Source organism: Xenopus tropicalis, chromosome 2, assembly GCF_000004195.4.
Source record: "Xenopus tropicalis strain Nigerian chromosome 2, UCB_Xtro_10.0, whole genome shotgun sequence".
NCBI lineage: Eukaryota > Metazoa > Chordata > Amphibia > Anura > Pipidae > Xenopus > Xenopus tropicalis.
Genome location: NC_030678.2, coordinates 54,721,399 through 54,743,252, shown reverse-complemented (window position 1 = coordinate 54,743,252; position 21,854 = coordinate 54,721,399). Strand labels below are relative to the sequence as shown.

At 37.6% G+C, this 21,854-nt stretch overlaps 2 protein-coding genes across 5 annotated transcripts; both read left to right on the top strand.

Moving 5' to 3' along the window:
* Positions 1-1,318: 1,318 nt before the first annotated feature.
* LOC116408818 (parathyroid hormone 4-like) lies at positions 1,319-7,299 on the top strand. Its single transcript, XM_031896800.1, has 3 exons — positions 1,319-1,496; positions 5,490-5,597; positions 6,944-7,299. The coding sequence occupies exons 2-3, from the start codon at positions 5,509-5,511 to the stop codon at positions 7,209-7,211; spliced, it is 357 nt and encodes a 118-aa protein (XP_031752660.1). The 5' UTR covers positions 1,319-1,496; positions 5,490-5,508; the 3' UTR covers positions 7,212-7,299.
* A 3,461-nt stretch (positions 7,300-10,760) lies between these two features.
* On the top strand, positions 10,761-20,545 carry srsf3 (serine/arginine-rich splicing factor 3). Of its 4 annotated transcripts, none has more exons than XM_012960068.3 (6): positions 10,761-11,133; positions 13,407-13,614; positions 15,718-15,852; positions 17,899-17,937; positions 18,807-18,881; positions 19,539-20,545. In XM_012960068.3, exons 1-6 carry the CDS (start codon positions 11,079-11,081, stop codon positions 19,564-19,566), a joined length of 540 nt encoding a protein of 179 aa, XP_012815522.1. In that variant the 5' UTR covers positions 10,761-11,078; the 3' UTR covers positions 19,567-20,545. The 4 variants fall into 4 exon arrangements, with proteins under 4 accessions (XP_012815522.1, XP_012815526.1, XP_012815513.1 ...); XM_012960072.3 differs by having other exon boundaries at positions 10,765-10,901; XM_012960059.3 differs by having other exon boundaries at positions 10,766-11,133; positions 18,795-18,881.
* The last annotated feature ends 1,309 nt before the right edge of the window (positions 20,546-21,854 follow it).

The following is a 21,854-nucleotide window of genomic DNA, read 5'->3' as shown; positions in this document are numbered from 1 at the left end:
ATGTGCTGCGGTGTGTCAGATGCAACTCCCCCTTGCAACCAAAAAGGCACTGGAATATGGGAAAGATATTGCTGCATTGTGGGTAAAAAACATGGTGATTCGTGTACATAAATGACCCCTAGTCTATATCAAATTGCCGAGACATCCACAGCACAAAAACCTAGATCATGTACCATGTAATCAACATTGCCTATACAGCCTCGGCACAAAACAATGAATCATTTGTGTTTGTAAAGTGCCAGTGTCTCTTTTAGAGATATAAACAGGAAAAGCAAAGTGTAACAACTTTAACTTGTGTGTGTTGTAAAAATTAGAACTGTACAATGCCCTTTGGGAGACTAAATACAGTTTCACTTATTCAGCACAATCCCTTGCATATTTGCGGAATCTAGGGCATGCTAATTAAATGGAATATTAGTTATGCAGGTTACTAATTATAGCAAAAATTTAAAATGTGCAATTATTAATTATTCTTAGTATGTAGATATATAAAGCATATAAATAAAAATGTACATAAACATGTACAGTATATGTAGAATCTGGCTAAGTTTTATTCTATTTGTTTAGCCCTGGTTATTATAATGGGCGCTTAATAAAGAACTGAACATAGATGTGGGTTGCACCCAGTACCTGCGCCAGATATAAGTGCTGAGCAGACTATTTTTCTTTATATAGAGTAGTACCTCTTGTATCCCATGATTACTTTATGGGGCTGATTTACTAATCCACGAATCCGAATGGGAAAAATTCGGATTTGAAAACGAACATTTTGCGACTTTTTCGTATTTTTTGCGACTTTTTCATAGCTGTTACGACTTGCGCGAATTGTTGCAACTTTTTCATACCCATTACGACTTTCGCGAATTGTCGCAACTTTTTCGTATTGAGCGCTCGAAAAAGTCGCAAAATACCGATCATTACGAAAAAAAAACGCATTCGGATGCTTTTCGGACGTTCGTGGATTAGTAAATGTGCCCCTATGTGTGTTTGGCACTGTTGGATTTGGGTTCATATCCAAAATGCAGTACTGCAGACACCCTTTATTATGAATACAAAGTTTGGTGCAAACATGAATCTGGCTAAAGGAAATTATGCCAAGGTGTTTGGGCTCCTGCTGTACAGAGCATTGTACATTAGGTGGATGAAAGTGTAAAGTGTGTTTTCAACTATGTTGATAAATAAATTATATATAGAAATACACACATATGCATGTAGTTATTTATTTGTATATCTGTACTGATTGTAAAACTAATGATTTAGAACTGCACTTCTACATAATAGATGTCAAAAATCTGTATCAGCTAAACTAGAAATTAACTGATCCATATAGGGAATGAAGTGTCTTAGTCACAACAACTGTCCATTGTTTGGTGGAATCGTGGATGCATATAAGAGGAAGGAAGGAATGTCCTCTTCACAGAAGGGACAAATTTGCCAGAGGATTATCTTTGAACCAGGTCTGAAAAGACCGTTAAGACTCTGGTCTCATTATTCTTGTAAGTATTCCAATATATATTTTTTAGACCCTAATGGACATTCCTAGATTTAATGCTACACGTGTGATTCCTCACACTTTTAGATTCACATATAAAGATTGGTCTGCAGAGTTTTAATAATGATTTTATACTAAAGAACATGTTAGGACAAATGGTATTTTACTTTAAAACATTAGTCAATTAATCTGTGTAGGTTTTTAGTGCATAAGGATTTTAATATCAAAATGTTTGCTTAATATACTGGATAGTGAGAACTGTAACCTTGTCTAAATCATTCAAGTTCTGTCTTAGAATATTTCTATATTCAGCTTGTGGCACACTTATGTTTCTTAATGGGTATGAAAGATATTCTATTTTTAACCTGTACATTTTTAATTTTTATTTTTAACTAGGGCACAGAATGCTAATTATAGACATGTTCAAGATAAACTGTCAGTAGTAAGAAACTTGTTCCTAGGGTAGCCTTAATAGAAACTAGTAAGACAGAAAATATTGAAATTAATCGTTATTGTTGCATTCCAGTTATTTCTACCAAGTATCAGATAAAGTTTTGTCTATAGCTGAGGTCCATTTGTAATTTCTTTTTCACAATTTGCATTGTGTTTTCTGTAAGCACTGGTGTTTGCATAAAGGTTCAGGTTGCCTAAACAAATGCCTATGCTTTATTTTGTCTTTAGTGTCTTTCACCCAAAAGCAGCATTTTGCATTTTGAAAGAAAATGTAATTCTAAACAGCTTTCCAATATACATGAATTACAAGCATGCAATCGTTTAAAGGTATTTTTTAAATGGAATTGATATTAAAAGCAGCCTCTGTCTAACTGTTTACATTATCTGCCCTTCTGGCTTTGGCTACTGAAACCATGAAGCAGAAACCAACTGAGTAACAGACCTGGAGGAGATATGACTTCTGCTGCATTATTTCAAGAGTTATAACCTAAGCTACATTTATAAATAAGTTAAAAAAAGTATTTTGTTAATGAATATTTATAGGAAATTTGTTACATTTTCTTTTAATGTGCAGCAAGAGTTTTTAAGCAGAGATGCCCTTTAAACAATACATTTTGATTCTGGTCCTACAAATTCAAAGCAAATATATTTTAAATACAAAATACAGATATAGGATCCTTTATCTGTAAATCCATTATCCAGAAATCTTCAAATTAAAATAAGGCCATTTTCCATAGACTCCATTTTAATCAAATTATTCAAAGTTTTAAAAATTTTATTTTTCTCTATAGTAATAAAACAGTGCTTTGTACCTGATCCAACTTAACTTTCATCCATTAATTAATAGACTTCTAAAAATCCCATAGGAATGAATAGAAAGTGAGTGAGTTTTTCTGTGGTGAGCTCTAATCTCACATTTTGATAAGTCTGCCCCTTAAGGTAAAGGTATCCAATTTACAGGAAGACCCCTTTTCAGGAAAACCCCAGGTCCCGAGCATTCTGGATAATAGATCTCATACCTGTATCATGCTTGAGATATACATATCCATACTTATATATCTAGAAGAAAAAAAAGGCAATGCACTCATAGGACTTATAAAGTCAGAAAAATATAGTTTTATTTTTACTTTAATAAAACTATAATTTGCTCACTTTTTAAGTGTGCCCACAGCACTTTCAGTGTTTACTTGCAATCCGCACCCAGGCAATTTATCCTGCAATGAGAATGCAACTATTTTTCATTATATATATAATTCTACAAACATATGATTGTGACAAATCGCAGCTACTTTTCTGCCATAGGGTAAAATAGAAGTTGCTGCGACTAATCCCTTGCGAGTTTTCACTACGGAAATTAGTCACCGCAACTTATTAAAAAGTGTGTCTTCACCCTAAAGAGTGAGTGCAGGTGCAGATTGGTGTTACCTGTGAATGGGCACAATGGGACTCAATATACAACTTATAGTCATTGCTATTTTAAGATTTCACTATGGCTTATGCCTGTTCACACTATTGCTTAGCCGTCATGCTGATCAAATGTTATTTGTTAATCAATATGGGGAGCATGTAGTGAAAAGTGGCTTTGTACTTATCTCTAGCTTAATGCTGCCTGTAGATACTATGATTAATTGTAATTGTTGTTAGTGTCTGGTTCCCTGCAATTCATCAAGTGCTAGCAAGTGAATATCCTGAATGCGCCCTTGCATATGGATGCAAAATTACTGGTGTTTTGTGTCACACATAGAGATTTGCAAGACCAGAGTATGCATAACTGTGGAAATGAGCATACTCTATAGTAATCTGATGTTCTAATTTAACACATCTGTTAAGCATCTCCTAATGCTCTATTGTTTGCCTCATTAATAATGATTTCACATAATTAAAAAAAGAAAATCTAATAAAGGCAAATTTAATGCAGAAATGAGCTCTACAAAATCCTCTGCCTAAAGTCTTAAAAAGATATTAGGGCATAGTTTCCATTAAGGGTCCAAATCTGTTTTAAAGAACCAGACAAATACAATGAGATTTTTGGGTGATTTTTAGAATTATAGCAAAGTAAGATAAGGTGGTCTAAACATAAATGAAAGTATTACTTGTTACTTATTACTTTAAGGTAATACCAGTTAATGTGCCTTTAATGTCACAATCTACAAGAGTTTCACACTGGGGACTACAATACTCTTACATTTTCATATAATTTATACTTGCATAAATTATTAATATTATAATAAACTTGCATTGCACGGGAAAGATATACAGATTGCACTGCACCAAAAAGAGAAGCCAGGGCAGTAATGCTTCCATACTCAAAATGTTCATGAATTAGCCCAACTTTCATCTATTGAGAAACCTTGTATTTGTAAGACTGTACTTGTATTTGTAAGACTTTAATATGGGTATTCTCTCTAAAGGCTACCATTTTGTGTTATTATGCAAAAGTATTTGCCTGTGGGTGCAGAGTGCTATTGGCAAAGGCAAGGGCTATATATATTGCTGATTTGTTTCAGGTGCTGTAGATGCAACAAGGATGAAAGTGACAATTATTATTATAGAGTGGGATTATTTCACCTTGTGCTACAAGGTAGAATTATGAATCAAACCCAATATTTTTAGATGATCTAATTTCCAATTTGTTTTTTTCTCTTACCTCAACACTCTTTGCTTCATTTTTATCTTTACTATTCTCCCATGAACCTGTGTTTCGTTTTTAGCCCTCTTTCCTTTACTTAACCTAAGTTCAATTCAGATTTCACAATTTTGTATTTTGCTATAAATTATGTATATCTTGTTGAGAGCCAAACTTGGAGGGACAATTATAATTTAAGCAATTCAGTGGCAGATACTGTAAAGTTAGCCATACAAACAAGGTCACCAAATAATCAGATGTTTGCCTGATTTGGCCACATACATGCTAACTAAATTGGGCTTGATCCTTTTGCCCCCAAGCCATCTATTACATCATGCAGGCCTATCAGCAGAAGTCTGCATAACCACATCAATGCGCTGATAATATTTTCAAACCTGTTTTTTGGCCAGATATCTGTTGGGAAGGGAGTTGAGAAGGGTCCCTATACAGACAGATAAACTACCAACTTAATCTGAAGGGACCAAATCACCAGTTTAAATCTGCCCGTGTTTTAGATTGTAAGATCTAACAACTAGAGCCCTCTATATTTCTGGCATTGGTCAGGATTTGTTTGCAATATGTATGCTTCATGAGTACACCCTTCTATTGTACAGCAGAAAAGAATTTTGCTTTATAAAAAGTTGTTAATAATAGTAATAATAATTAGGATGGTATGGGTTAATAAGCTGTATAAAATGTTTAAACTTAGGTACACACCAACACAGGATAGAATTCATAGAATACAAACAGCAGTGCTGGTTTCTGTATCAGGCCTTAAAATTTGCAATGTAATTACCCTACATTGTATAGATATATATATTTATCATATTGCAAATTAAACCTGCTAAAACAAAAAACCTTTCCAAGTAAATAAATTAAAGTTTCTTATTCTCTTGTTATATTGCTGATTTTCTGCAGATTTATAAAGATATATAAGATGTTCCTATCTCAGAAGTACCTACAGATAGTTACTTTCATTGGCATCATGTGCTTTGCTTGTCTTGCTGCATCAGAGAACACCCAAAAGTAAGCAAGTCTTTTTAAATAACCCTTCCTTTGCATGAACGTTCCATACTGGTAATCTATTTATCAGCCTCACAAGGACAAAACATGTAGTAGGTTTAATTTCACTGTTTGCCCTGTTTAGCTCAAGAAAGAACATAAACCTTATTTTTGTTTTTTAGAACAATAGGTAAAAAGTATGTTCACTACAATTCATATCCATTGAACTCATGTTAAACAAGGAGATATACTGCACCTTTTAATGAACCCATAGCATATGACCCTGATGTTGATTGATGTTGTATGTGGGAATCACTGATTTCCTCATTATATCCATTGCAGGGTCTTTATGATCACCTAGAATCCTACATGGTTTGTATGGCTCAAGGATCACTTAATCCTACAGAACATGCTGTATTTAGGATAAGTGATCACTAATGACTACACAGTGAATGTTTTGTGTAGGTCCATGGTCCATATGTCCCTGCAGTGAATGTTGTGTAAAGGAAAGTAACGCCAGTTAACACTGCATCGGCTGTCATATATAGGGTTGCCACTTCTTTATAGGAAAAAGTGCCGGCCTTTCTATATATTTATCTTTCTTCCCTGTTAATAGCATTGGGATTATTATTATTATTAACTTATATTTATAAAGCGCCAACATATTCCGCAGCGCTGTACAGTAAGTGGGATCAAGCACCATTAAAAACAGCCAGGTGGCAACCCTAGTCATATATTTGAGGATGTGATGCTGCAGTTACCAATCCTTACTGATCCTCCATGTAATCTCATATATGAGTTATTGATCCCTTATAACCCTGCATAGGATGTTGCGGACAGTTACATCTTCATCTATATTTACACCACTCTCTTTACACATAATTCTCTGTGGTCCCTGTTCAAAAGCAATGTCCTTACAGCCCTGTTGTGATGCGTATATATATATATATATATATATATATATATATATATATATATATATATAGCAAAACCCATTATCCAGAAAGCTTCAAATTATGGCAAGGTCATCTCCCAGAGACTCCTTTTTAATTAAATCAACATTTTAAAACATATTCCCTTTTTCACTGTAATTAAAAAATGACCCTGTACTTGATCCCAAATAAGATATAATTATTCCCTATTAGAGGTAATTGGGTTTAAATAATTTTATATATATTTTATTCTCCAGGTGCAATTTTGCTGTGTTGTACATAAACCGATAGTGCCTGCAAATTATTTATTTATGTTGTTCACTATGTACCTCACCTGAGAAGAATAAGAAAGTTAATTTCTTAATAAAGAAGGTGAAGTTGCTGCAATATACACTATTGCAGAGCACACAAATATTTTGACTGCTTTTCTCGTTTTAGTGAGAGATCAGTTGCAGAGGCTCAGCTAATGCACGACAAAGGAAAAACTATTGAAGAAATAAGTCGCCAGAGATGGCTACAAGGGTTGCTGGGAAGTGTTCACAACCCAGGTCGAAGAAATGTTCCCTTGATAAAGAATTTCCGCCGTGATTTACGCAGACTAAATGAAGAACAGCAAAGATTTAGCAGCATAAGGAACATCAGGAATCTGCAATATAAACAGGCAATTCTCGCGCACAATAAAAACCTAATGGAGCGGGATCCTTGAGTGTTTACATACTAATTTCATCACTAAAGCAACAACATTTAGACTAAATTCATATTTCATTCTTTTAATATGTAAATAAATAGTTTGGTGTATGCTGGGCTGTGGGTTATTTTTATTTTGCAAAGTATATGTATACATACATTTGCATAACTGGCCTGATTTAGATAAAGACATTATACAATATTGGTATCAAAAGAAAACATGGTGTGTTCTTTATTACACAGCCAAAGTAACAAAATGCAGGTCATTTAGTTCAGCTAAACAGGGACATAACCTAGGTTGCCAAGCTCTCCAGCGAAATATAATTCAGGTTCCTAATTAACCATGTGCACCTTCCACACAGTCTTCACCACTTATAATTATAGCTCCTGTAGCCAGAAATAAACAGATTTTATATTAAACCACATTTTATATTAAATAATCCAAAAGGGTGCACTCACTCTATTAGTATGCCACTGAAGAAAATAATTTGAAAAAATTCTAAAATAACAGTTGTAAGGCTTACTTCTATTCTTGTGACTTATACCAGCCACTCAACAGTTCGAACTTATTGGTTTGCTCTTTATAAAATAGAGACCATAACTGCACTTTGATTTTTAGGCCTTATGTGTGTATTATTAAGAGGCAAAAAGGTATATTGTCCTTTGAGTCCATAGCCAATTGTAGGGAAGCACTGGAGGTAAATTAAATCTGTTTAGTCCTGAAACACAGAATTTGCCAAGGGTAAGCATGACAATTTCTATATTTCAAGCATGGGAAGAGTTGCACTAACTCCATGGGACTGATTTACTAATCCACGAATCCGAATCCCGAATGGGAAAAAATCGGATTGGAAACGAACATTATGCGATTTTTCGTAAATTGTTGCGACTTTTTCGTAGCCATTACGATTTGCTTGTAAATTGTCGCAACTTTTTCGTAGCCATTACGACTTGCTCGTAAATTGTCGCGACTTTTTCATAGCCATTATGACTTGCTCGTATATTTTCGCAACTTTTTCGTATTGAGCGCTCGTAAACGGCGGGCAAACCTTTGCGACTTTGCATGATTTTGGAAGCCTCCCATAGGACTCAATGGCACTCTGCAGCTCCAACCTGGCCCAAGGAAAGTCACGATACTGAAGCTTGAATGAATCCGAAACTTTCGTACTCGGCACGACGGCTACGAAAAAGTCGCTACAATTTACGAGCAAGTAGTAATGGCTACGGAAAAGTTGCGACAATTAACGAGCAAGTCGTAATGGCTACGAAAAAGTCGCAACAATTTACGAGCAAGCCGTAATGGCTACAAAAAAGCCGCGACAATTTACGAAAAAAATCGCAAAATATCGATCATTACGTAAAAAAACGCATTCGGACGCTTTTCGGACGTTCGTGGATTAGTAAATGTGCCCCCATATGTCATGTTTGCGTGAACTGATCAAATGCCCTTGACCTGAAAAGTGTATTAATCAGAGAAACTGGCAATTTAAGTATGACCAGAAAAGATTAAAAGGTGCAGTACAGGGGTAGACTGGACATCCCCTTCTATCAATTGCACCAGCAAGTTTGGTGGCTGTACTGCCAAAAATCTAAAAGTTTAATGTTTTATATTCTAGGAAAATGGGGCGACATGGGAGAAATTAATAATTTGGTATTCCTTAATGTAAGAAATGTGCAGCATATAAGGAAATTACAACTTGCTGGTTATAAGGTAGTCCAAGGAATACCCATAAGACAGCCATGATATTCAATATATAATATTTGATGGTCCCTCCAAGAAAGCCTTTACACATTAAATACACTGGCAGCCCAAATCTAAAAAAATTATCATGAGGTTTGAGTCTTGTTTTTTGGACTAACTTAAATATGCTACATCTGTAATAACATTTTGTTGCCATTGCCATAAGTTTGGTGAAGATTCTTGGATCTAGTTATGCTGCTGCACATTGAAAATAACATGTTTGGCTCATGTACGTAACTGTCATCTGAATAAACTGTTACTGGGACTTGTGAACTGTGCCTTGTGAACATATACCTCCAAAAAGAAGGATTTTTTTATTTTTTTTTTACATATGCCTAATGCAATATAGAAACCTGGAAGCCACATTCGGATGTTGACAAAAAACAATTCCAGGTCCTTAAATTGAGCAGGACAATCCAAATGGAGATGTGTAGGCCAGATGCAGCCCTCCAGGGTATTTTTATAATCCGAATTCTACCATGCACTCCCCAGACTTCTTAGTGTGATGACAATATTTTATATTTTGGACCCTATTGCAGAACTGAGCAATGAGGTTGGCAGGTGTCATCTCGTGTTACTTCAGGTTCTGTTACATCGGTGAGAGGGCATACGCAGTTTGAAGCCAGTCTGGACCTAGCTTTAACAGTGCATGCTCTACCTTCCAATTTCTGACAAAAGAGAATCCAAAATGCAAGATGGTGCTTGTGGAAATTAGCAGTTCAGGTGGTAGGGGTAAATTGCTTCTGATTAACCCCCATTTTCTTCTACCAGAACAGCTAGTGGAATGACACATTTCTAAGGCGCAATTGCTTTAAATGCAGCTTCAGCAAAAATTGCAGACAGTTGCATCCAAAGCTATTAATCACCACAGGCAGGATTGCCATCTGGCCAGTAAAAATTATGCTTGGTGCCAACGTTAATAAAGAAAAAGGAGCTAGAATATAGAAAGGTCTGTATTTCTTTCCAGAAAAGGTGGCAACCCTGACCACAGGAGAGATAATGTGCTTCCAATAGCGCCGTGTGCCATTACCTAAAGAGTTTTTAGTCTATAGCTGAGATTTGACAATCACTTCTTAAAGCATTTGTTAGGAGATAGTAGCTTGGAAACAAAAACCATCAAACTTCAACAAACCAGGAAATGATGTATAATCTCTTTTAAGGGCTGCAAAATATGTTGGTGTTATATAAAGTATAATAATCCTAAAGCTTCAAATCATTTTCCAAATTAATTCAGAACAAATACAATGGAAACCAATAGGTACTGATACTGGCTGCTTATTGCAATATCAGTGCATAACTATTAAAACCACTAAACCCCACATCAACTCATTAAGGTATAATAGACCTTCGGAGCAAACACAGGATTTGTATGTAAATGCATATCTTGAGCATGCCAAGAAACCCTGGGCCGGTTTGCCTTATTTTTTACCAGCCTGGTCGGTAAATAGGATACACGATATCAATTTCACTGATATGAATGTCTGTATTTTACCCTATACTATGAAAATGAGCGAAACAGTATTCAGCTATCTTAACAACACGGAGCACCTGCTGATCGGACACTACTTGGCTCAAAACAAATTAGAATCAGCGCCTAATCAGGTATATACACACCAACTAGCCATCCATCAACAGCAGATTATTATTAATTACAAACAGATAAAATACATAAGAACTACAAAGCATCGCTATAACCCTGATCTCTCCCCACCCCCATTTCCACAACACTGCCGGAACTTGTGGCCGTAATGCATAATATCACAGTAAGGTTAGGGCGTGGCTACTACTCTATTGATTCTTTCGAACGGGCATTGGGGGTTGGGCAGTGACGTAACTATTGGGAAGTACGAGGTGGTCCCGCCCCGCAGCCCGAGAGCCATTTTGTGCAAGACCAAGAGCCGGAGAGAAGCTTCTGCGGGACACCAATATTCTCCAAACTGTATCAAGTCTCCGTCCCCTCCACTATTGGTAAGGCACAGCGGACAAGTGTGGGGGGGTGCTCCGTTTATAGAACAAGAATTTCGGGTTAATTGTGGGCAGGATTGGCGGTGTAAGGAAATTGTGTGCGAGTGAGGCTATTGTGGGAAACAAAGGAAGCGCCGCCATTTTGTTTCCCTTATTGTGAGCGGGAAATGGTGCTCTGTAATGGTTACTGATTGCGCATCGCAGACCTACAGGGAGATGAACAGCGATTCCAGCGGTAAGATAAATGGCTTAAATAGTTGTGTTTAGTCAGTATAACATGATTTCCCGCTGAGTTGGCAGAATACTGTCGGCCTGGCTTCCTTTTTCGCTTCTCGCTACCTGACATGTGCATGAAACAACGCCCGTGGCTCACTTACTGCAGAGATTTGTGCTGTTACTGTAGAGACTAATGAGGCGCGGTAACCTGGCGCAGTAACCTGGCGCGCCTGCCTCTCGGGACACATGGCCGGGGTGACGTTGCAGCGGTATTCCCTAGGAAGCATAGCAGCAATCCGGCCATTTGGGATTATATCATCTATATATGTGTGTGAGAGCTTTCCATACATCCCCTGTGGGTGCATCTAACATGGGAAGCGTTTATAAATCACAGGTTCTTATCTGTGCGATGATTAAAACCTTATTCCATTGAGGTTGGTACAATTTGAGGGTAGTGTAGCAGATAAGCTGTCTGAAACAACAGAACCCTACTAACTAGATATGGCTGATTCATAAACTCCTCACATTTTCACTTTTTTCTTGCTGCCAGTTACCCATTGAGGTTAAAAACGAGGGTCAGTGCCCATCACTCATATTTAACAATGTTGTAAATTTGTGAAAACCGTTCAGTGTTAGCAATTCGGCCACATTTCCGAGAATATCTAGGAATTTTTTCATTTTGCCCTAACCAACCCTCAGGATTGGCTTCCAGGTTGCGTCCTCAAATCTCTGCTTTCGGAAAGGCCCTCCCCTATAGACCCCATTATAAGCTATATAATTCTAGATTTTTTTTCCTGTAATTCTAAAACAGTGCCTTGTACTTGATCCCAACTAAGATAAAAACCCCAGGTCTCGGGCGTTGTGGATAACAGGTCCCATACCTGTACTGCCCAATATTTTCCATTAGATAGGCCAATATCTGGCATTTTGTGAGTAAAGTATAATGTAATGCCTTTGCTCTTATTTCCTTCAGGTGGCGCTGCATACCCAGATTTAGAAACAATGAGAACTGCCTTTGTTTCAATAGGCTTTGTTAGGCCTTCTCTAAACTTCTTAAATTTCACCCATGTTTCATACATTACTTGCTGCTGCTTCTTAAAGCAAAAGTAACACTAATTTTTTCAAGTAAAAAAATCTATTCTACCCTGCTCCAATAATTGCCCTATCCTGCACACTGTTTATTATTTTGAATGCTTTATTAGAAAATACCTTCTAAAATTTTTCCTCCGTTCATTTCAGATACAGCGATCTTCCCTCTGCACAATCCACTATGCGACAATTGACATCTCCTCCTTGTCCAACTCCAAAAGCGGAAGTCAATTGTTTGCCTGTACAGAAGGAAGGCTAGGAGGAGATGTTGATCGTCGCATAGTGGATTGTGCAGACTGAAGATTGCTGTATCTGAAATGAACGGAGGCAAAATTTTAGGTGGTATAGGTAAGGTATGTAGGGCAATTATTGGAGCAAGGTAAAATAGATTTTTTTTTACCTAAAGGAAAAGTAGCACTAAATTTTTTTTTTTTAAGGGAAAATAACATGAACTATGGGCTAATGTAGAAAGGTTGCATAAACATTATATAAACTTGAAAATAAATGTTATTTTAACCAAAAATACCCAATTGCACTGATTAAAGTGCATGCAAACTATTTTTGCAGTGATAGTACAGTATATTTAAGTGCCTATACTTTAATCTTTTGGTTAGCTGTGTAATGCTAACCTTCCTTTGTGATGGATTCTGGGACCACCTGTTACGGAAAGCAGAATTCATTACAATAGGGCATGGTGAAGGAGGGGATGTATTACATTTCGAACACAAAGGAATGTTTGTGTAATGTTTTTTCAAAGGTAATTTTAGCTAGTAAAGTCAACCAACGCAACATTTTGGAACCCTTCAGTGAAATAGAATGTACATGGCTTTTAAAGTGAAAGGGAGGCAGTCTTTGGAGACAGGGTATCTTTCAGTTGAATAGGAAGCAGTATTAACCATTGTTAGTAGAACTTCTATCCAGTAGTAGGTAGCTCAATGAGTCCTGATGTGTGTAATTTAACCCATACCTTTTAATTTTGAACACTAGCATATATATATATATTAGGCACCCCCCCAGTGATTGTAGTTGCTTACCTTTTACCCTGGGCTGGAGGTTGTCTTAAAGCAGAACTATATTCAAGTGGTAGGTTGATATATGTAGTTATATACTGCCATGGAAATTTAAAGGAAAGTTTCTCTGTTGTGCATCTCTGTAATTGTGGCTTTTTTGTTTTATCAAATGGCATTATATTCTCCTTTACAGCCATGCATCGTGACTCCTGTCCCTTAGACTGTAAAGTCTATGTTGGTAATCTTGGAAACAATGGCAACAAGACAGAATTAGAAAGAGCTTTTGGCTATTACGGACCTCTGCGCAGTGTGTGGGTTGCAAGGAATCCTCCAGGGTTTGCTTTTGTAGAATTTGAAGATCCCCGTGATGCTGCAGATGCTGTTAGAGAGCTGGATGGAAGGTAACCATTTGTCTAGCAAATGTCACACCGCAATCTTTTTACATTTAGCTAGGACTATTTAAAAACAGTTTAATATAAATCCTTTTTCTGGTTATCTGTGCCAATAGTCCAATAATTAACCACTAGCATTTTAATTTCTTGTATGAGGCTCTGCACATGTGCTTGGTCAGTGCCTGCGACCCCCACCTGTCTGGCTGCTTTGATAGCTTACCTTTGTGTAAACTTTAAATGGGATCAGTACTGGCCCCCTGCATGGTTAACACATCAGATTCAGGCTGTAAACCCCCTGTATTGTTTAAAAATATAATCCCCTATGCTGTTCACACTTTTTAATCCCTGCATTGTTCACCCCCTGCAGTGTTCACGCCTCAGGCTCAGACTGTAATCACCCACATTCTTCAACTGTTCACACCTCAGACTATAAGAACAGTAGAAACCCACAAATAAACCCTGCACACTATAAAAAGAACATATACTGAGGTGGTACTGCAATTAAAAAGTTTTTTAATATATAGTTATTGTGCAAGACTGTAGGAGCAGTGCCAGCTTTGTGTCACTGTATGCTGTCTGTGTGTGCCATACTTTGCCTGTTAGTTATAATGGAGCAAACTAACAGTTGAGACAGTGTGCAGCCTGGGTTACTGCACTTCCATTGGCAGCATGTTGCCCAAATCCACTTCTCTGCTGGCTGAGAAACCTTAAAGGAGAATATGCCCATTGTGCCATAGGCCAAACTATTGCCTTTTAGGCTAATGCCACACGTAGCGTATGGAGCATACTTTCGGCAAGCCAAGAACCGCTTGCCGACAATATGCTCCATATGCTTACAAATGCTCCTACCTGTGCCTGAACCCGATAGCATTGAATATGCTTAGGTGCAGGCACATGTAGCCAATATCCACCAAAAAAGCAAAGTCTTGCGTTTTTTGGGAATAATGGCTACATGTGCCTGCACCCCAGCGTATTCAGGTGCAGGCACAGGTAAGAATTTTTTTAAGCGTATGGAGCATATTCTCGGCAAGCGGTTTTCAGCTTGCCAAAAATATGCTACATGTGGCATTAGCCTTTAGTTACATTTAACATTCATTTTTCATTTGTAGTTACTCAACAACATCTGTGTTATTATATTCTCTTACAGCAGTGCTGTCCAACTGGCAGCCCGCAACCCCCCTCTGTGTGGCCCCCCACCTGGCTGGCTGCTTTGATGGCTTACCTTTGTGTAAACTTTAAATGTTATCAGTACTGTGATTAACTGTCCCCCTCCATGGTTCACACCTCAGATTCAGGCTGTAAACCCCCTATATTGTTTAAAAATGTAATCCCCAGTGTTGTTCACACCTTTTAATCCCTATATTGTTCACCCTCTGCATTATTCACACCTCAGGCTCAGACTGTAATCACCTACATTGTTCACCTGTTCACACCTCAAACTGTAGGAGCAGTAGAAACCCACAAATAAACCCTACACACTATAAAAAGAACATAAACTTTTTAATTGCAGTACCACCACAGTATAATATATAGTTATTGTGCAAACTGTAGGAGCAGTGCCAGCATTGTGTCACTGTAGGCCATACTGTGTGCCATACTCTGCCTGCCGTATGCTGCCTTTGTGTGCCATACACACAGGCAGCATAGGACAGGCAGAGTATGGCCCACACCGGTAGGGCAGGCAGATTATGGCACACACAGGCAGGGTATGGCAGGCTTTTGCTGTACTACCACCATTAATATGGCTATGGTCATGCGATAACGTGGGTGTGGTTTTAAAAAGGGGAGTGGTCAAAACTACCATTATCGGCCCTCCACCACAGAGGCCAGAAAAATTCCTGCCCTCGGTACCACAGAAGTTGGACAGCACTGTGCTAGGTTATATCAGGTAATGCAGTGAGGCATTGCTTTTTTTTTTTTTTTTCTGTTCGTGTTAGTTAGAATCCCACTGTGTGCCGCACAACATTACAGATGTTGTCTCCATGCAAAAGAAGAACCCTTGACATTTGTTAACTTGACAGGTCGCTTATTAGGATACAAATGTTCCACCTTAACTGTTCCTACGTGTGATTATCCATAAAGGCACTTAAACTGTTTTAATACTTTTTTAAGGACGCTATGTGGGTGCCGAGTTAGGGTCGAATTATCCAATGGTGAGAAAAGAAGCAGAAACAGAGGACCTCCCCCTTCATGGAACAGACGGCCCCGGGATGACTATCGTAGAAGAAGTCCACCACCAAGACGCAGGTATGTTATGCTCTTCAGCAAATTATATAATTGTTTAATTAAGTTAGGGTTATGTAGTGCAGCCTTCATTTATCACAGTTGCGTAGCCACTGTGGGTATGTATTCTCACAAGCATTTTTCCTCCTTCCTTTACCTTTTCAGAACCCATAATTCTTTGCTCAAGCAACCAACATGCAATAATGTGTTCATTTGGTGTTCTACAACACAACTTTCCCCTAGCTCCACACCCCAGTTGGAAGAGAGTTGTGTAATTTTATTTAGGGATAGGTGTTTTTGTGATCTGTAAATGCTTTTCCTAGTCTCCATGTGTATCCTGTTAATTAAGTTAGGGTGTGCCTATTTTTTTTTCTTTTTTCTCCCATGTCACCTAATGGTGTGTGGGCCTATTATTGAACAGTTTCCAGATGTCTGTGTAATCATAATTGAGTGCATGATGCTGGCACATGGCCTATAAGGCCACTTGAGCATCAATTTGAGATCAGTGTGGGTGTGCCTCTTTGAGACACAATTCATACTTAAATCTGTTCTCCATTTCATATCTTTTTCAAACATAATAATTTGTAGGTTTGCTTCGGTACTTAATATTTTTTGTCACAATTAATAAGTAATTGTACTGTGGTTGACTAGATAAACCATGTCCACGTTGCAAAGGCAATTTTGGTTCCTTAATACAGTTGGCCAAGAATCAGTGCTCTAGGGCTCCCTTTTCTATCCGTCAAGGAAGCTGTTAGAAAATAGATGGTTGTACTGATGGCTTGTTTTTTTTTTTTTTTTTGTTTTGTTTTCATGTGTCTATTTTTGTGCTTTTGGTCCATCTAATAAAAATGAAACCCGTTACAGAGTCACCATCATGTCTCTTCTCACCACCCTCTGGGTCTACATTAGCCAGTCAACTAGCCCTTTCAGCGTCATGTGACCAGCGCGCCCCATTCAGCTTGGCTGGTGTCGTATCACATGACCCAGGCATGGCCAGTCATCAGGTTGCACCGCCCTTTGGTTCCCGAGCATGCTGTCCACTCAGCCTTCCTCCTCTCCAACCTTAACCAAAACTCGGCAGCAGCCCTCCTTCAGCGCCCACACATTCCCGGCCACTCTGCTCGGCTGTTAACTTTGTCAAAATGTCTTCACAACAACTGCAGCGCCAGCCTTCGGCTAACCAAAAAAAGCAGGAAAAATCCACAACATCCCCCTTCGCAAACCATCTAAATTCAACGCAACTTCTGGCAAAAACTTTTCAACAAATTCTACTTGGCCATCTGTCCGGCATCCTCACCATTTGTAGCTTGTTGAAACCCCAAAACTAGTAAGTTTTTTCCTGCTTATACAGAGTTTACTGCTGGTTTAAACTGACTTGGCAGCTTTTTATAAAAAGGTCATCTCTTTGTTGATCAATCAAAGGCTGGCTGTGCATAAACAAAAAGGTAACTAACACTGTTTGACTTCTGAAAATGTTTAAGGGTGATAGAGAGAGCTTTTTGTTTGAGCCTGAGCCATATTTAGGAGCTGTATAAAAGAACAGCTGTACGCTGTATGTCGTAATTTGGCTTTTGTCTAAGACACTGATCTATCATCTTTAAATATAATTTTTTTTGTTTAATACTAACCCAATCTCTGAATTTGACATGGCAAGGTTTATACAGTTATGCCTGGTAAAACTGGATTTAGTTCAGTATTTTTCTAAAATAATAAACTGTTTATAATGGCAAATAGGTGTACAAGACACAAAGGTTTCTTGAAGCTAGTCTGGGTACACAAGTGGTGCGTAAGGGTTTTTGCAATTAAAGCCACCTTTTACAGACTATTGAATAGGAACACTAGCCCGAAGTGCATTCCTGCTTGGGGGCATTATCCATCTTGAGAGCTTTGAGGTTTTGTTTTTTTTTTTTCTCTTCTACCCAATCCTTCTAGGTGCTAGTCATGTGTGTAAGTGTATTTTATATAGGTACACATTCCATGGGTCCAACAGAGAGCAGAAATAAGGATATTCCCTTAATGGATGATATTTTGATCAAATCTGAGATTTGTCTTATTTATTTTTGGTTATAGATCACCAAGGAGGAGAAGCTTTTCTCGTAGCCGTAGCAGGTATGATTTTACATGTATAACCTTTTTTGGGGGATTTGATTCGCACTTGCGACTTATACCTAGTGCAGCACTGCTAGCAAGCAGGCATTGCATAGTTAAATGGTAATTGAATGCTGGTTCTAGTCCTAAAAGATCCAGAAAGTTTAGTGTAATGCTGGATAATCGCTCATGGAAATGAGCTTCACAGATGAAGCTGGCTACAAGGCTTTTAATCACTGCAATACATTGCACTATTTGGCCCCATGTTCCCCGCTGGCTACAAGGCATTTTAATCACTGCAATACATTGCACTATTTGGCCCCATGTCCCCCATGTTTTAATGATTTGTACAGTCTTTTCCCATTTAAAAAAAATATCCTTGTCCCTTTTACACACCGCCAGTGCTGCTTTAGTTTCATTGGGAGCCAGGCAAGCTGAGGCTGATCACATACAGGGAGATTAGTTGCCCGCAGTTACATCTCTGCTGCCCTGGGTTACTAATTTCCCTAAAATGCCATTTCCACCAGCAACAGTTTGCGGAACTTCAGAAAACAAAGTGACACACATGCCTTTTCACTGGCATTTCATTTAAGTCGTCCCAGAAATGCCCTTTCACAGCAATAATTGGCCTGTAGGCCATGAGCCTAATACCTGGTTGCTTTTGGTGACTTCACTTGTGCAATTAATCGTTGATGATTGATAAGTAAGCCCCATTGTCCCCTACAGATAATGCCCTGGGCATTGTCTGGGACAGCTGCAAACCATGAGCCACCATACATTTCCCATTACTTGTACATTTTACAGTAGTCTGTGTGAAATTTAATTGTTTGGGTTTCATCTTTGCATTGTCTTTTAGTGATTTTATTTATTTTTTCAAGGTCTCTTTCTAGAGATCGGAGGAGAGAAAGATCATTGTCCAGGGAAAGAAATCATAAGCCATCTCGCTCTTTTTCTCGATCAAGAAGGTATGTACAGTTTTTAAAGGTGGTTATTTCAATAGCTTTCTATTTAAAAATATTATTTTTTTAAAGATTGTAGTATTCAATTATGTTGGTGTAGTACAGTGACCCGACTCAATATAAAGCAGGAATATAGTTCCAAATTGAAAAGTAAAAGTGTATCAAAGTGTTCAAATATTATTGCCCTTTACCTTTAAAAAGTTGTCTGCTTCAGAAACTCTGCTATAGATTATATAAACAATGTAATTGCTATTGAAAGCAGCATTTGCTGAACTCCTTTTTAAACAATGTTGCAACTGTCAGTCTTCTCCAGCAAGAGAGGTCTGTAAAATCTGCTGCCTTGTGTTACATTGTTTCAACAGTCAGAGCCACCAGGGCAGAGAATAGAAAAAGGCAGGCAAACACTGCTTTTAATGGCAATTAAATATACAAATAACTCAAATCATTACAAATTTGTAATAAATGTATATTGCAAAGCTGCTTAGAATTTTTTTCTTTGATTAGGCAAAAAATTATATTTTGCGTTGCCTTGTCCTTTAAGTTCCCCTTCCAGTTATTCATAATAAATTCTATCAGCAAGTTGTATTTGGTCTACTAACTAATTTCTATCTGCTTGTTAATGTATCTGTTAAGCATTTGTACTTATTTGATGTTTTCTTTTAGCCGTTCTAGGTCCAATGAGCGAAAGTGAAGCAGCTACCTTCAGCAGTGTACAGAAAAATACAATTGAAAAGGGTTTTCTGTTTTTGAAATGTCCTACACTTTTTAAGATTTTTTTTTTATTTGCTTTGTACTGTAACTTGTAACAAGTGATGAAAAAATGTGATTCTGTATATGGTTCTAAGCAGATAAAGTCAAATAATAAACCTGTTTACTTTATACTGTTAAAAAGGAAAATATTTTTTTCAATAACCCCCCTCTACAATTTTACCTGGGAAGTATAATATGGCAGTTGCATAGAACTAAAAGAAAATGAACTTTGCATGTGACCAAACCATTAATTTGTTTGGAAACTTAATACGAGTCTTCACAAAGGGTGAAAATTGTCCACTTTATTGTAATATCAGAACAAAATTGAATGAAACACTAAAATGTTGCACTCTGTTCCCGTATTACTTTAAATTAGACAAATTGACTAATGCATTTTTACGAAGTACTGTTCCAGATGTGTGGGCCTAACAGGGGAATCTCAGAGGGTCTGTCACACTGTTTTTATTGTAACCGTATTTGTAAGCCAGCTTCTATTCAGTTTTTCAAAGCTTTCTATGCAAGTTGCCAGGGTAATGTTATTTAATTGTGCAGATTTCACTGTTCCACTACATTTTCCCCTCATGCTGTAAACGGCACTGCTTTACCATTTGTAGAAATCCTTTTTTTTAGAAAAACGTTTTAGTGCACCTTACATGTGTCTTGATGTTCTTGTGTAGAGTCTTGCAGTATACAGCAATGATGTAAAGTTGTAAATGTGTGGTTGTTGCGATTTTTCTCAGATCTTTTAAACCATGTGACTTCTGGATTTTTTTTTTTTTCTTGGGGATTAAAGTTTTTGGTTAAAACATTATGGTCTACTTTTTTTGACAACTTTTATGCATGATCTTGTATTTTAATACACATTTGGTGTACGGAATTCATTTTTACAAATATTAAAGATCCAACCAAAGTCTGGTTAACTCCATGGTCCCCTTATGTTTGTGTATGGTTCTAAGAGTAGTGCAGTGGGGTTAGTGTGCACTATGTCATGTCCTCTTCTGCAATCTCAATCATTATAACAACTTAAGTTGAAGGAAGGTCTGGGTCAGAATCAATTGCATATCCCCCTGTCAAAAGTATGTGTGACATAACTTTATGAAATGTGCAGGTGAGCCGTAGCATTCTTAACGTGGCTATACACGTAGCAATTTCAATCTTTCGAAAGATCTTTCCCACCCTCCACTAGTGTATAGGGCTGAATCGTCTGATATGGAGGTAGAAACATCGATGAGTCGACCAATATCTGTCACCTCGTTGAGCCACCATACACGCTCCGAATATCATGCGAAACAAGGTTTTGTAGATATCTGCGTGTATTGCCAGCTTTACAGTGTTGCATAATGGCTAACCTAATGTACCATATACTCCAAATAACTTCTATTTATATGAGTATGGATCAGATGCTATGACTTCCAGTCATTGCACCTGAAGTTTTGGCGTTACTAAAATTTCCCAATCCAGCATTGGATGATTTGTGAAAACTAGGCATTTGGCACTGACTACATGGTGAAAATGCTTTTCTTTTATAATTAAAGAAGTAGACTGGAAATATTGTATGTTATGTTTTGGGTTCCTACTACAGCCCTTTAGCTGGGAAGAGATGTGCCTCCTAAATATGCCCCCAGTAACCACATCTTCTTTCTGCGGATTCACTGTACAAGTTCTGTGCTGCTGTCAGTTACTGAGCTTGGGGACCAACTAACAATATACTGTATATATACAATTTAAGGCTTATTAGTAAGGATTTGGTTTCTCACAGGGCAGCAGCTCAGAAACCAGTGTAATTGGCATCAGAATGTAATAATCAGCCCTGAAGCATCAGCTTATATAATAGACGGACCTCACTTTCTGCTTGCAACAACCTCTAAGCTTAGCTTCTCAATAGCTGCCCAGAGCGCACTGACTGAGTGTTACTGACACTTTTAACAATCCAAGATGGGGAGCTCCTGTGATAACTCTGAAGGCCTGGATCTTTACTACTATAGAGATGATGAAAATTTAGGTTGGTACAATAAGTTAATTATAGCAAATGGCATTTCTAGCCATATTTAATTCCTTACTTTGTAAATGTATGGGATATTTTGAATCTACAATGCAATGTGGGCATAATAGTAATGCCTTAAGTTAAACTATTACTTTTACGCTTACGCTATACTTTAAATTCTGATTAAGGACCATAATATCACATGAGTAGCCCTTATTTGTGTTTGCATTCAAAATGTCTCTAAC